A 15,240-nucleotide genomic window follows, 5' to 3' on the forward strand; every position below is an offset into this window, starting at 1 on the left:
ACCTCCTTGTGTACCTTAGTAACCCGCGCACCTCATGCCCTATTGTCTCCTTCATCCTTAGAGAATATCAAAACTTTGCGGGCCTGAAAGTGAATGAAACCAAAACCATTTACTTCCCAATCCAGGGTGGCGAATCTGCGATTCCTGAGACCTGCCCATACCATATCTCTATCAGGGAATTTACATATCTAGGCATACGACTCGATCCGACACTTGAAGGGTTCCTCCAGCTGAACCTACAACCAGTACTAGAGCGGTTTAACAAAGACACTTCCCACCGGCAATCACTCCCCCCTATCGCTAATGGGCAGAGCCGCATTATTCAAAATGATGACCCTCCCCGGACTCCTTTACGTTCTCCAAAACGCCACATTTACCATCCCCAGAGAAACTTTTGCACTTATTGATAGGACCTTCGCACGCTATTATGGGGAGGGAAGCAATCCAGAATCTCCCTTGACACGCTCCAGAGATTGGTCTGGGAGGGGGGTATCGGTTTACCCTGCATACGTATGTATTACCTTGCGACACAGATCGGAGTGGTAAACTATTGGATGCATGCAGACCCCACACTACCACACATCCGTATCGAAATAGAGACCATGACCTCGTTAACCCTGCTGCAGACTCTGTATGCCACCCACAACCACCTCCCGAAGTTACCCAAGACGACGCACCATATCCGTCGAGCTTGGCGGGAGGCACGCAAACTGATCGGCTGGAAAAGAAAGCCAACACTGTCCCAACCTATATGGCACAACGCACTCTTTCCAGAAGTAGTGAAAATGGGCTCTTTCGGTCATTGGCACGCAAAAGGGATAAACACACTGGCACATGTGATACAGGGGGGTCGCCTCCTGGACTTCGGAACCATGCAGGTGCAGTTCGATCTGGCGCCCATGGACCGGTTTCGGCACGCGCAACTGGCCCACGCCATCCACACCCAATTCCCAGACACGACAAACACACCCCCATGCTCTCCCATTGAGACCAATATCCTCCCGCAACGCATCCCTTCAAAGGTCACCTCCACTCTCTATCAGGTCCTCAACTCTTTCGGGGCTACACAGCTCGACGGGCTCACAGCAAAGTGGGAAAGGGATGTGGGCCAACTGGAGCCGGAAGACTGGGTTGATGCATTAATGTCCCCTAGGGAAATCGGGATAGAAAATAAACTAAGCTCAGACTAATACAACTGAGAATCCTTCACTGCTCTTATCACTCACGTACTGCAATGGCCAGATGGGGGGGCTAGAAGATGGGACATGCATTAGATGCAAAATTGAGCCAGCCACCTTCTACCATATGATATGGGACTTCCCAGTGCTACAGGTCTTCTGGGAGGACTGTATTAATATGATCTCTGCTGCCCTGGCAACGCCAATCCCTAGGGATCCCATAATGGTACTCTTAGGCATCTGGGGAGAAGTAGACCTGACAAAATATGAAAAAATGTTCCTGTCAATAGCGTTAGGGGCAGGCAAGAGACTTATCGTGGCTAAATGGGGTTCTGCAGACCTACTGTGCCTGAACCGCTGGAGTAAAGAACTGGATAGATGCGCGGCTTCAGAACGCCGGATCTATAATGCACAGGGTTGCCCCTGCAAATTCGAAAAAATATGGGGCAAATGGCTTGATGCTCATTGAAACCCGCCGATGGATGCAGATCAACACCTCTAATAACACTATTTGCCTGCCTTGTCCTGCAACTGTCCTGGGCCCTTGACCCTGCGGGGCCCCTCTTGCTCTTGATATTGCTATGCCTCTCTCATTTGTTGTATGCCGATGATTCATGTGTATTGTTATTATGTTATGCTCTTTAAACCCAATAAACAGAGTTATAAAAAAAAACAAAGTTTCCCAGACACTGGCTTCCCCCACCTCCCCATTATCATTGATTGCAAAATACTTATTTATGGCTGCCAATAAGTCTTGGGCTAGCTCCTTGTCGCGCAACAAGAGGTCATTGCATGTCCATCCCGAACTCCACAGAGAGGCTGGGGGAAGCCCTATCTGGACTATCAGAAGGTCGTGGTCCGACCGCGGAATCCGTTCCATCCTGAAGTCGGATACACTGTACTATCAACAAGAACGTAATCAATCCTGGAGAACGAGGAGTGAGGGCTAGAAAAAAAGGTGAGTAAGGGGTCAAATCCCTTATTCACCTTTTTGTAGAGTGCGAGTCAAAAAGGCCTAGAGCTTCATTTGTACTACGAAAGGAGGCCGCCATCTTCCTCTGGGCTCGCCCATCAGTACAAGGGCGATCAGACTTCCTATCTTGATCGGAAAGAGAACCATATTAAAGTCCCCACCCACTACAAGGGCCCCCTCTGTGAATGTCATAATTTTTAATTTTCTCTCCTCCCAGAAAAGGTCTTGTGCTTCGTTGGGGCCATAAACTGACACCAAAGTAATTTTGGATCCCCTGATCTCCCCCCTGACCATAATAAAACGGCCCTCTGGGTCCTTTCGCTGGGCATGAGCTACGAAGTGAGCCTTGAGAGACACTACCACTGCTACTCCCTTCTTCTTGGCCTGACATGAGGCATGGAATACCTCCTGAATAGCCTTGGACCTGAGAGACATTTCCCTACCCCTTGCCCAGTGTTTCTTGGAGGAATAGAAAGTGAAGCTTGAACCGGTTGAATTCCTTAACCACTAGAGACCTCTTATAGGGGGAATTCAGACCTCGAACATTCAAAGAACCCAGCATCGGAGCTTGAAATGAGTCAGCCATCAGGGGAACAGAGTATTCTCCCATTCCCTCCAGGAGAGCTAGCGTCATCTTCAACCCCCTGGCAATTCAATCTAGCAAAATCCCATTCCCTGAGAATAACCCTCAAAGGGATAAAATACCAACTCAGCAGTGACCTCAACAAACACAAACCCCCTTGAAACACCCAAACCAATCCCACAAACCAACCCAACCCAAAACCAAACCCCCAACCCCCCCAACCCCTGAGCACCTGGAAAGCCTGCGACATTGGAAGCACCGCCTATCCAGGCCACCAGTGCCTCGCTCCAACAGGATAGAGATTAATATAAACACCCTCATCTCTGAGCCCCCCCAACAGAGCGAACACCAGTACAAATCAACCCCCCCCCCCCGAAACCCAGTACCAAAACAACCAGACAAATCCCCAGACTGGGTCAACCTGGACCTTGAGACCCAAGCCAGATATCCGGATTGTGAAGCACAACCCAACAACTGAGAACTCCCACCACAAAATATGCTCTAGAGTGCTGCAAGGGGAGAATCAGTCAGTTCAGGGCCACCCTCCTGAACCTCCTATTGCCACAGACCCGTCGCCTTTCTGAGAAACTAGCGGATTTACGAGCCTCCAAGGCATCTCCCCCAGGGCCACTTCGACCGCTCTAGGGCGGGGGATCCCCCAACAGTTCCAGGGACACCCTACGAATGTCGTCCTCATGACCAAAGAGTACTTGTAGCCATCATGTTCAATGGAGAGTGAAAACGGATGTCCCCATCTATATCTGACACCCTTGGATTGAAGCCATTTCGTTAGAGGACCACATAGCCGACGACGAGCCAGAGTAAAGGCTGAAAGGTCCTGATAAATCGTGACTTGCGCACCTTCCCAGTCTATTGGGCCCTTCTTCCGTGCTAACTCCAAAATGTAGCTCTTTTCCGAAAAGTAGTGAAATCTCACAAGGATGGATCAAGGACCTTTGCTGGGCGCCCCTGCTCTGTGGGCCCTGTCTATGGTGGGCTCACTAGTATCGGATCTGTCAAATAGCTTGCTGACCACCCCGTTGATAGTTCTTAGGATGTCCACCTGTGTTTCTCAATCTCTGTCCGGGATCCCCAGGAACCTCAGGTTATCATGACGCTCCCTATTCTCCAAGTCATCAAGCTTCAGGGCACACTTCTCCTCTCTTCTCTCCAATTCAGATAAGCGCATGTCAAACTGGGTCTCCAGGAGGTCAATCGAAGACTTGTTGGTCTCCAGGGCTTGCACCCGCTCATCCACCGCATCCACTTTATTGTCGAGGGAGTCCAAGTGCTTGCTGATATCAGCCCTAAAGCCCCGGATCTCCTCCAGCAGCGCCGTCATGTTTCTGTTCACTGCCTGCCTCATTGCTTCGGGGTGAGCTGGAGAAGGCATGCTATTTCCCTCTATGCTGAGAGGCGGGCGTGGCGGAACCTCTGAAGCGAATGCACCCAATCCATCCGGGGAGGTATCCAGCAGAGCCTCGTCCCCGGCCGCAAGGGGGAGGAAGGGAAGAAAGTTCAGACGACCCTTTGATTCCAGCTGAGGGGGCCAATCCGCTGGTATGCTACACAAAGCCAATCCACTTAAGGAACCCAGGGTTGCACTCCCAACACACCCACAGATAGGAGACCTCAGGGCTGACCGACCACAAGGAAGGGGAGCCCTCCGGTTGGACCGGGTAGCAACACTATGACCGGAGCGACCTCTTGTCTAAGGCTCGGAGGGCGGCGAGACCAGTCACTAGTCACTACAGCTGGATCTTTGCAAACTAACGCAGATATGTGATCTTGTCCTGGGTAACTGGAGGGTCAGACAGCTCGAAACCCCGGGGGGAGGAACAGAAAAGCGAGCTGCTGGCGCAAAAGTAAGGTCACAGGAGAGCATGCGGGTGCAGAAGCCTAATACGGACCATGGAGGCGGCATGGAATTGCTGCGGAAAGGCCCCACAGCCTCATAGCGAGGGACAGTGCGACCTTGCGTCTCAGACAAAAACCGCTGGTGGGAGCCGCGCAAGGCTGACGGGTGCCCCAAATCCAAGTCTTCACAGGCTGTGTGCAGGGGCACTTGGTGGCGTGAATTTCCAGGGGTATCTTGCCTAGGGAGGGGGGCCTCGTTCCTGGGTCTCCCCCCACTGTCCACTCTTGTTCCGCTCGTGCCCCCCGCGGCCCTCCTCCCACTGCCGGCACTTAGCTTAGGGGATGAGGTTCCCGGTCGAGGATCACCCGCGGGTACGTGGATGAATACCCCGCTCCAGCTGTTCTCTGACACAGCACAGGGAGAGTGGAGTCTTCAGGCGCCGGCAATGCCCCGAGCCGAGCACCCCAGCATCAGCCCCTCGTTGACCCAGCACCTCCAAGATGGGATGGGGCCCCTTCGCGCCCCAGGCTCCTCACGACTGGCTTGATTCTGCTACCGCTCTTGACTCCGCCGTGGCCTTGGGCACCCAGAGGGTCTCTGATGTCTGGCAGGGATAGTCCAGGAGGGGGCCCCGAGGGCAGCCGATCCCAGCGTCAGGCGCCCCTCCCCCTCTATTCGCCAGCGCCATTGCAAGGGGGAACCGGATCTTCACCGGATCCTCGGCAACCGCAGCTTGGATCTCTAAATCAAACGGAGCCCCCACTGCCTAGGTTGCTGAGAGAGGGGTCTCCCACCCAATTCCACCACAGCAGAGCACTATCCCCTCGGCGCGGGTGTATGGACATGGGAACTCCGCCTCACCAGAGGCGCCGCCTGATCTCTGGATTCCGGCGGCACAGCAATGCCAGACCTGGCACAATCGAAGCACCAGACAAAACAGCTGCACCTGGGGGGGGTCCGGTTCTCTATCTTAGGGATTTTAGGGGGGCTCAGGTCCCTTTGGCCCTATCTCGGAGCAGAGACCGACGGAGATGCATTAGACCATCTCTGCGCGCCCGGGTGGCTCCCACATTCCTCCTTTTTCATAACTTTTTAAAGAAACTCAAACAAGAACAATGTAATCATACAATCACCATAAAACAATTTGGTACCAGCTACAGATTCCTTGTCAGCCATCAACCACACAGTCCTGGAGATATGCTGGACAGCATCAGGATTCTCTTAATGGCTATCTCCTTTCTTCCTCTCGTCCTTGAGCACTCTCCAACAGGCACTCTCCTCCACTTTAGACAACAGGGGCACCCACAGATGACATTGAAAGCGATGATCCACATTCAGCAGAATATTCTGCTGAATGTGGATCATCGCTTTCAATGTCATCATTTATCGCCTCCATCCCTGGAAATGGAGATCCTCCACCTTGGGAGCCACTATACCCTTCCACACCTGGCAAGCCTGCCAGTTTTAGAAAAAAAAATGAAATTTCTGGTAACGGTGTCCTGCCCATCAGACGCTGTCACCATCGAACCTTTGACATCAACAACATGAAACAAATGGGGTTTATACGTGAGAGAGAATTTCCCAGCGGGGCATCGAGTACTCGCCAACACTGCATCACCCAACAGTAGCGGGTAGTCATGTAACCTGGCGTTCTCTTCCTCATTTGCTCTCCATCTCTCATCTTGGACCACTCGATTATCTGTTTCACCTGGGCTGTGATGTACATGGTCAGGGATGAATCCTCTGGGACACCTCCGGAACAGGGCCTCTGCAACAGGGCCTCCGCCGGGCACACATCTGTGGAAGAATGAGGCATGGTGCGATATTCTAGCAAAAACGTATACAGTGCTCTTCTCGCGCACATACCTTGTCCATGATTGATCCTAAATACCGGTGACAGACATAACAGGCATCTAGAAATGCCAAGAGACTTTCACTCTGAAACAGGGCCCATCATCAGAGTATACTTCCGCAGGCAGACCATGAGTCGCAAACATCTTTTCCATTACAGGAATGCTATCAGATAGAGCCGTGGACGCCATGACCTTAACTTAAGGATACCGAGACCATTGGGCCACCATTACCAGAAAATATGTATCTGTACCCGTGAACCCAAAATCCATGTTTATGGTTTCCCAGAGCCTACAGCTCCTTTCCATAGATTCAATTTGCAGCTTCCCTTTTTATAGGAGCTGCCACCTGGCACCAGACACAGGCTTTAACAAATTCATCCACTCGTTCTTCCATACTGGGCTACTGGGGAACCACACCTTTAGTCTCAGACAAGCCTTTGTCTTGGCTGTTCCTTGGTGTCCATGATGTGCTGGTTCTAGTACTCTCAGTATATGTTTGGTGTGGCCCACCATCCTCCACCCTTGCAGTAGTAGTCCATCGCCAGTAAATGTGAGCTCATTCATGACACATCACAGCTGTTCTAATGCTACTTTGGCATGGCTTGTTCGCTTGTCGAGATTCGCCAGCACACTCAACCCTCGTGATGGCCTCCCGCATAATCTGAAAACATTAATCGTCTTTGGATGCGCTTTTCATCTCCTCAACGAACATCAAATTAGGTATTGCAGCCTCCGTGATCAGCTGAACAAATTCAAGACTTTGTGACGGGAATGGCAGGGTGTCTCAAAAGATAGTCTGCATTGTCACTTCTCGGGCGATAGATCAAACTAACGTCATATTCTTCAGGGGTGAGCATCCACTTCTCTATGCGTGCTGGGGGTTTCGAAGAAGAGCATGCCTAAATGGGAATAAGAGGTTTGTGATGGGTGTTCGCTGTCACCGGCTTTCCATATACAGGTGGAAATGTTGGCATCCCCACAATACTGCCAGGGCCTCGCTTTCGATTTGTGAATACTGTTGCTCTGTGGCTGACAGCGCCCTGCTTGCATAGACCACTGGTTTCACCTCCCCTCTCTTATTAGACTGTGTCGGAACGGCCCAGAGGCCGAAAGGGCTTGCATCCACAATTATCTCTGCCTTTTGTCCAGGATCAAAGAAGGCCATTCTGCTGTCTGTTGCGAGCGCACCCTTGATCTCTTCAAACATTGCTTGTTCTAAAGGTGTCCACTGCCAGGGACTCTCCTTCTTGGTTAGGTTCGGAAGAGGCTCAGCTATGGTTGCAAGGTCTTTAATGAACCTTCCACAGTATGTGACCATACTGTGACGATTGACCAGGTAATGTCACTTATCCTCAGGGGGAACCCTTCCCATGAGGCTAGGGAGGTGCAGCTGCTACCCAGTAGTGCCCCTATGGGTGTTTTAATGCTGGAGGACCTCATGGGGAGGGACTCCCCCTCTGGAGATGAGGACGATCACCTTGGGTACAACCCGTTGCATAACATCACACCCCCACATGCCTTAGCCCCCTCCTCCATTTCAAACTACCATATTGAGAGTAAGCCAATGTATTTCTGTAGTGTCTGGAATACAGCCAAGACAGAAAATATTAGGCCGAAGAAGAGCACCGAAAACATGAAGAATACTAACTGTACTAGTACTGAAACGAGGTGGTTCAAAAGAGGCATGAGGAATACCAAAGAGTCATTGACAAAAGGTGTTAACATTACACTGAGGTGCAGTAAGCCCTAGACACTGGAAAGAGAAGGAGGACTCCTCCTCGTCGAGGAACCCAGTGTTTCGAATATGCACTTGATTTGAAGAGTGCACTATGCAGACGATGCTGGCAAGTGGCTGAGGCAGTCCGTGACAGGTCCTGCGTCGACAGAACTAAGCCCAGAAGAAAGCAGGCAAGGCAATGGCGCGACCTTCAGGAGGAGGTGGACCGCGCGGTCCCTTAACAGTGCCGAGACTACAAGGAGCTATAGCATTCGGTGCCACTGCAGAAGCATTCCCAAAGCAGACGGCTGCAAGAAGCAGAAAGAAGACCGACCCCATTCCCTGGAGAGACCAGCTCTCTGTGAGAAAGTCTCAGAAGGTAACAGGAATCACAAACTGACAGGTAGGGGCAGGAGAGAGGTCTCCGATTCATGCCGAGGCAAGCGTAAGGCCTATTAGCTGGCCAGGAAGGGTCTGGGACCCCAACAGAAGAGAAGAGTGCATCCAAGGAAATCATCCTTGCATCAGCGGCAGAGACAAGCTTACTCGCCACCAGAGAAGGATCTGGGACCCTTAGTGCCAAGATGAAACCCAGGTTTGAAAAGAACTCTCAAACACCAGTAGAGGGGAGTCATTCTCCTGGTGAGAAAACGGAATCCTTTGAAGTGCACTTAAGAGACTCCAGTGGAAGGGAGTCACCCCCCCTGGCCTTGGAGAGTGCAGACCAGTATCAGGAGAAGGGAGAGATTCTCATGGTCCAGAAAATTGACTATATAAAGTGCTGGAACTACCATCCAGGTGAAGGGAGTCATCCGTTTATAAGAGGACATTTTGGGGACACCACCAGTATACCAGGAGAAGGGAGTCCTTCTCCTGGGGAAGGAACTCTGTTAGATTGCTACAAGCCAGGAGAAGGGAGTCATTCCCATTGGCACCTTTGTACAAGAGAACATTTTTGCAACGCCACCCATATACCAGGAGAGGGAGTCGTTCTCCCAGAGAAGGAACTTTCTGTTGGATTATATTAATCTTTAGTTGTAGTGTAAGGGATAGATATAGGTTGTGACACAGGACGGTCGATTTCCATTTAATAAGGTTTTAGAAATACAAATATAATCAATATGAGATAAGATCTTATGAGGTATTGAATGAAGTGCAAAGTCAATTTCTGAAGGATGAACGAGCCGGTAAGAATCCATTAGACCTGACTCTGAAAGACACAGAAGAAATTATTTCTGAATTGTACAGCTCTTAAATAAACACTTCGATCTTCTATCCAACAAAAGGTCCATGAAAGTATAATGCTGGCAATCCCCTCCATGGAGTCCTCTTGGAGTCCTCTTGGACTCCATGGGATAGGGATTTAGCACCCTTTCTGCCACCTGTAATATCCCGGTAATACCGGGATATCAGGCGGTGGAAACGGTAGGTCAGTTTGCTGGTATCCCGCTGGGATTACAGGCAGGATATTGGCAAACCTATAATGGCACCCAAAGTCTTTTAAAACATGTAGGATCATCTTCACACTTGTCCCTGTAAAGGTTTTCCGTGAGATGACGGGGCTCATTACAAGCCTGACTGTCCGGAAATAAGGGTGCCGGTAGCACCATACTGGCACCCTTTACAGACAGCCAGACTACAAGTATGCCTTGATGGGCTTTATTTTGCCGACATGAGTTTTTTCGTTGTTCAAGGGGGGTGGGGAATGGGACAAAGGTAGTAGGGAGGGGTTTAGGGTAGGGATACAAATATAGGGAAGGGATGCTTGGTGTGGGGAACCCCCTAAATAGTAAAACACAATTGGCAAATGGACATAGAACCAGTGCAATTTAATTACTTAATTGAAATGTGTAGTGCTTTCTTTATTTTTTAGTGCACTTTCCTAACTACTCTCATGCGTCATTAAGGGCTAAATTGACTCAGGTTGCACAAAGGTACTTCCCTTATGTTGCACCAAAATGCTGGAATGCTCCCCTACCTAACCTGAGGTCCTGCAGCTCTCTTATCAGGTTCAAACATGGCCTAAAGAAAGTGCTCTTCCATTAACCCCTTTTCGCCTGCTGCCTGGTTCTCCTGGCCGCATCCAGTCTGCTGGTTTATGTTTTTTTGTAATCTGTCTTGTCAGCTCTCCTATATCTACGGGTCTTTTTTCAGAGCTATATAAATAGTAAATACATTATTTCCTTTTTTCTATAACTGCTGTGTTAAGTGACTGTCAACAGTTGGTTTTTGTAACTAATTGTGTTTTACAATAATACATTATTTGTTTCATTTATTTTGTAGATTGTGGACTGCACATGAAGATCAATGAAAGATCGATGTACTTTTTTCTGGTGTAGAAGAATGCACATTATATTTGGATTTCCCATTCAAGATCTGCTGACCATTCTGAGTGTTAAAGATGAACATCTGCTGGTTCCTTGCTGAATATTTACTCTAAAAATGTCTTTAAGACAGAAGTCAAGAATGAGAATGAGCCCTGTAAAAATTATTCAGCCTGTAAATCATTCCAGTGCACCATCGTATTTAAGGAGGTCTCAGTCCGAGTCTCTTCCCGGTATTGCTGGGGTCTCTTTTGGAGTTCAAAACACCAGAGGATTGGGCAACATGTTTGGTATTAAAACAAAAAAAAGTGTCCCTATCGATACGAGATGGAATAATAAGACCTTTAACAGCTCATCTACTCAGGTAATCAATTTTCTCATCACCATTGGTTTGTACGTTCAGTAGACCTATTAAGTTACTTAATAATAGATTTATGAGAAAAGCATTGTCTGGTGCACACTAAACAGCATTTTATAGATTTTGAGCTGTGTTCCTAATTTAATAGTTTGGGTCTTGAGTTCTGTGAGTTGCATGGATGAGTTGCCTGATGTCTTTGTCCTACTTGTCCTCCATGTGTGCTGTTAGACCGTTGTTGTCTGTTAGTGAATGACATGGCAGCTCCTGAAATGTTGGATGAGTGATGCGTCTGTTCTCTAAATGTAAATTGGGCCTGAGCAGCGTAAACCCAAGGATGACCGATGGGTAATCTCTTTGCAATGCAAGTAAATGGAACCTGCAATTGTCTGTACAATAAAGCTATGTGTTTTATACATACCTGGACCTGCAAATTGTGTACCGTTAGTGCCACCTTTCTACTTTTAACAAATAGCAATGCCACTGACTACTTATATTTACTGTAAATATTAAACAAAATGTCATGTGATTACAAGAGGGAGTTTTGTTTTGGTCCAGCATTTGAATATTGAAAAGTTCAGCTATTTTAAGATTACAGGTAGAGGGAAGGGGGAAGAAGCACAGTTGAAATAACATAAAAAAGGTATACTTAGTAGGAAGCTCAGGAGAGGAGGCGCACAGAAGGGAAGGGGCACAGGAGAAAAATGACATGATTCCGCAAGTTAAAGAACTAAACGGGGAGTGGGATGACATGAGATTTATTGCCACACCCTGTACCTCAGTGTAAGTGGACATTAACAATGTGCAGAGTCCACAGTGGAATAGACTTGTGTAAATAAACGTTACCAGCCCATCCCATATGTAATTCTGTTGTGAAAACTGCATGCTCTGAATATCCATGGGCTGCCTGGAGAACGTTAATGCTTTGGGTAATATAAATATACAAACCTCCCCATAAAATATGGACTTGAGGTGTGTAGAGTGTTCCGGTATTCGGCTATGACTTTTCTCAATTGGACTCGGTGGATTTGGAAGAGGCTGTCCTACACTACAAATACCTCACTGCGCGTGGAGCAGCAAAGTGTGTAGAGTGTTCCGTGTACGGTTGTAGTATGCTTCCCCCTTCCTTTGCCGAGTTTGCTGTCTAGGACCGCCCTGGTTTCGGGGGTTTTGAATCGTCCACTGCTCGCCCCCTTGTGAGAGCTCTGCAATACTACTGCCTTCCTCTGACATGGTAAGCTGCTTATGCAACTTTATAAACTTTGCTGCTGATAACATGAATTCTATATGGCAGCTCAGTCAGCTAATGGGGGCAAGCGAACTTGCAGCCTGGTGCAACGCCACAATGTTCCCAAGGATGCACCACGTTAAAAAAAAATGGCAAAAAGGAGGAAAATCCAACATGAACAAGGTATCCCAGCGTAAAATCACCAGATTTCTGTCAATTGCGATGTCCCGTTCTCCGGCCACGGAAATGGCACAGTTGTCATCTCTTCCAGCTGAACCTGCCATTCAGTCTGAAGTTAATAACTCTCGACATTCATTTACTATCGACAATGATGGCTCTCTATTAAACCTACATTATTGGCACCAATTTTTCCGCCATTCCTAACTTGGAAGACCTCATTTCTAGCTCAGAACTTTCGTATGAAGAAAACTTTATTGCAGAAGAAGTCTCTGTTACATCTAAGAATTACTCCCAAACAGGAGCAGTGATTGCGCTTTGTTTAATCAATGAGATTTTATCTAAAATTGATGCACTCTTTAAACTTTGCACTAATTGGCTGCGGAACACCATGAAGTGAAGTGTATCATAGCCAAAGTTGTCAACGTCATAATTGATAGCAATACAGAGCTTAATAAATATACTGTTGACTTACAGGGGAAGAAAACCCTAATAATTCAAAATCTTGTCTCATCTGGCGATTTGTTTGTTTTTTTATTGAAAAAAACTACAGTTTCAACTTAACGTAAAAAACGTTGGTTTCAACTTCATCCAACGCATTAAATATTGCTTCATCAATCCAAAAAAACACATTACCCTAAAACAAAATTTCAGGTAAATCAATTAAATTAGGTAGCCCCATCGCAGATTACTTCATTTACATGTCGTCATGCCATACTCTACTCAAGGGGCAGTTTTTAAGAGCATATCTATGTAATTTACGATTTCACAGACATGTTTTCCATTATTTCCAGAAGTGATTCTCAGCCACCACTCTGCCATATCGTTGTCAATAGGAGCAAACTGCCCAAGATGTGTACAATTTACGATTGCACAGACTTATTTCACGTTATTTCCAGAAGTGATTCTCAGCCACCACTCTGCCATATCGTCGTCAATAGGAGCAAACTGCCCAAGATGTGTAGAGCGTAGATTACGGGTTTCTTCACACTCAATTACTAGTGTTTTAGCGATTCGACTGACACACGGCAGAAACGGCACAGGTTATCCCTTATCGTTTTATCTTTTCTTTGCCACAGGATTTCCTTTGTTTTTAGTGTGTTTGTACGAAATCTGAGAAATTGATCACGATAGTAGCGAGATGGGCAGTGCAACAAATAACCCAACTGGCTATTTAGTTTTTTTTGTTCATCTCCCAAACAATGTGTAGGATGCAGCTTTTCTCGTTTATCTATATTAACTATCCAATCCAAGCCCAAGACTCAATTTTTATTTTATTATCTTTTTACTGGTTTGAAAGTAAAACATGAATCAACATCGAAAACATCCCTTCCTCACTCCCTACCTCCCTCCCCCTAGTTCCCTTAGACTCGAGACGATTTAACATTGCGACCAGTCTTATGCAAAGAACACTAAGTTGAGCTTCAAAACATATCAAGGATACGAATATTATGGGGACAACATTGGAGCATGTAGTCACTTTGGAGATATTGGAGAACCGGGCCCCAGTCCAGATGAAAGGTCTCTGTGGCTCCCTGTAGCTTACAAGACATCCATTCCATAGTTATAAAGTGCCATACCTTTCTTTGCCATTGGAGTTGTGTCGGGGGCTTCTGCTGTTTCCAGTCTTGGGCTATGACCAGCCAGGCTGCCACGACCAGAACCATGACCACCTTCCGTTGGCGCTTAGAGTGTGTTTTCTGTGTGGAGTCCCATATGCCAGCCAACCATACACTGTCCCCAAGCTGTTCAGACCCTTGAACCATTTTCCCCGCTTGTGCCTTGACCTAGTTCCAGAAGGGGGTGATGCTCGGACAGGCTCTCCCGATGTGTCTCCAGTCGCCTTCTTGACGACATCCACGCCAACATAAATCATCCGTGTTAGGGTACATGTCCTTCAGTCTCTTCGGCATTAGATGCCATTGCAGCAGTACTTTTTGCCACATTTCCCTCAGGTGGATGGATCTTGTCAGAGTGGTGACGTTTCGCCATGTTCCTTCCCAGTGGGAGCGCAGAGTTTCCATCCCCAGCGTCCCCTGCCATCTCTTCATGTACAACCAACTCATTTCTTTTCCCTACGAGTTCAGATGTGAGTATAGAGTGGAAATCAACCCTCGTGTACCTGGATCTGTTATTATATAGGTCTCGAATTGCGTAAGGTCTCTCGTTCCAGCTTCTTCATTGATCCGGGTGGATAGCCAGTGACACAGTTGAACATATCAGTATTTCTCTGTCCTCGCCACTCCCAATTCTTGTACGCAGTCTTCAAACGACCTGAGTGACCTGCCTTTGTACATATTGCCAATTCTGGTAAAGCCCGCCTGTTTCCAGGACATGAAGGCCTTCGGATCATCCCCGGTGGGAAGTCGGGGTTGTGGAAGAGCGGCGTAAATGGGGAAGGGTGTGTCGTCAAGTTTCCTCTATTTGTCGCTGAGTCCCATGCATTTAGAGGAGCGCTCAGTATTTCGCTTATTCGCGTGTTCACGTGTCTGTACCTTTTGTGAGACCACAAGAGGTTGGAGAGCGGGCCCCCAGCCACGGCTGTGTCGTGCATTGCCCATTTGGTCTGTGGATAATCTGCCACCCACTCTTTGATAACTCGCAACTGCCCCGCTTCATAGTACCTCTTAAAGTGTGGGAAGGCCAGGCCCCCCTCTTTAACGGCTGCTGTCAATGTGGCCCTTGCCACCCTCGGTCTCGTACGCTGCCACACGTATGCGGATGCCATCTTGTTTAAAGAGCGAAAGAACGACCTGGGGAGCCTGATCGGAAGGGCTTGAAAGCAATACAAGACTTTAGGGAGAATCGTCATCTTTGCTGCCGAGATGCTCCCCCACCACGAGGTAGACAGTGGCGTCCATCTCGTCAGCAGTTTTTGGAGGTGGTTGAGTAGTTCCGGATAGTTTGCAGTGTACAGTTCACTCGTCTTGGAGGTGAGTTTGACTCCGAGATAGGTGATCTTGTCTCGTGCCAGCTTCACTCCCTGCTCCTGTG

At 48.2% G+C, this 15,240-nt stretch overlaps 1 protein-coding gene across 5 annotated transcripts in view; it reads left to right on the plus strand.

Annotated features, from left to right (window-relative positions):
* Positions 1–15,240, plus strand: part of LOC138467780 (dynein regulatory complex protein 9-like) — a 960,790-nt gene that overhangs the window by 341,750 nt on the left and 603,800 nt on the right. For all 5 annotated transcript variants that reach the window (XM_069608026.1, XM_069608024.1, XM_069608027.1 and 2 more), the window contains exon 2: positions 10,446–10,850. In XM_069608026.1, the coding sequence (XP_069464127.1) occupies positions 10,605–10,850 (246 nt within the window). In that variant the 5' untranslated portion in view covers positions 10,446–10,604. The remainder of the gene's footprint in view (positions 1–10,445; positions 10,851–15,240) is intronic.

Source organism: Ambystoma mexicanum, chromosome 4q (genome assembly GCF_040938575.1).
Source record: "Ambystoma mexicanum isolate Mex_15411 chromosome 4q, UKY_AmexF1_1, whole genome shotgun sequence".
In the NCBI taxonomy this organism is placed as follows: Eukaryota; Metazoa; Chordata; class Amphibia; order Caudata; family Ambystomatidae; genus Ambystoma; species Ambystoma mexicanum.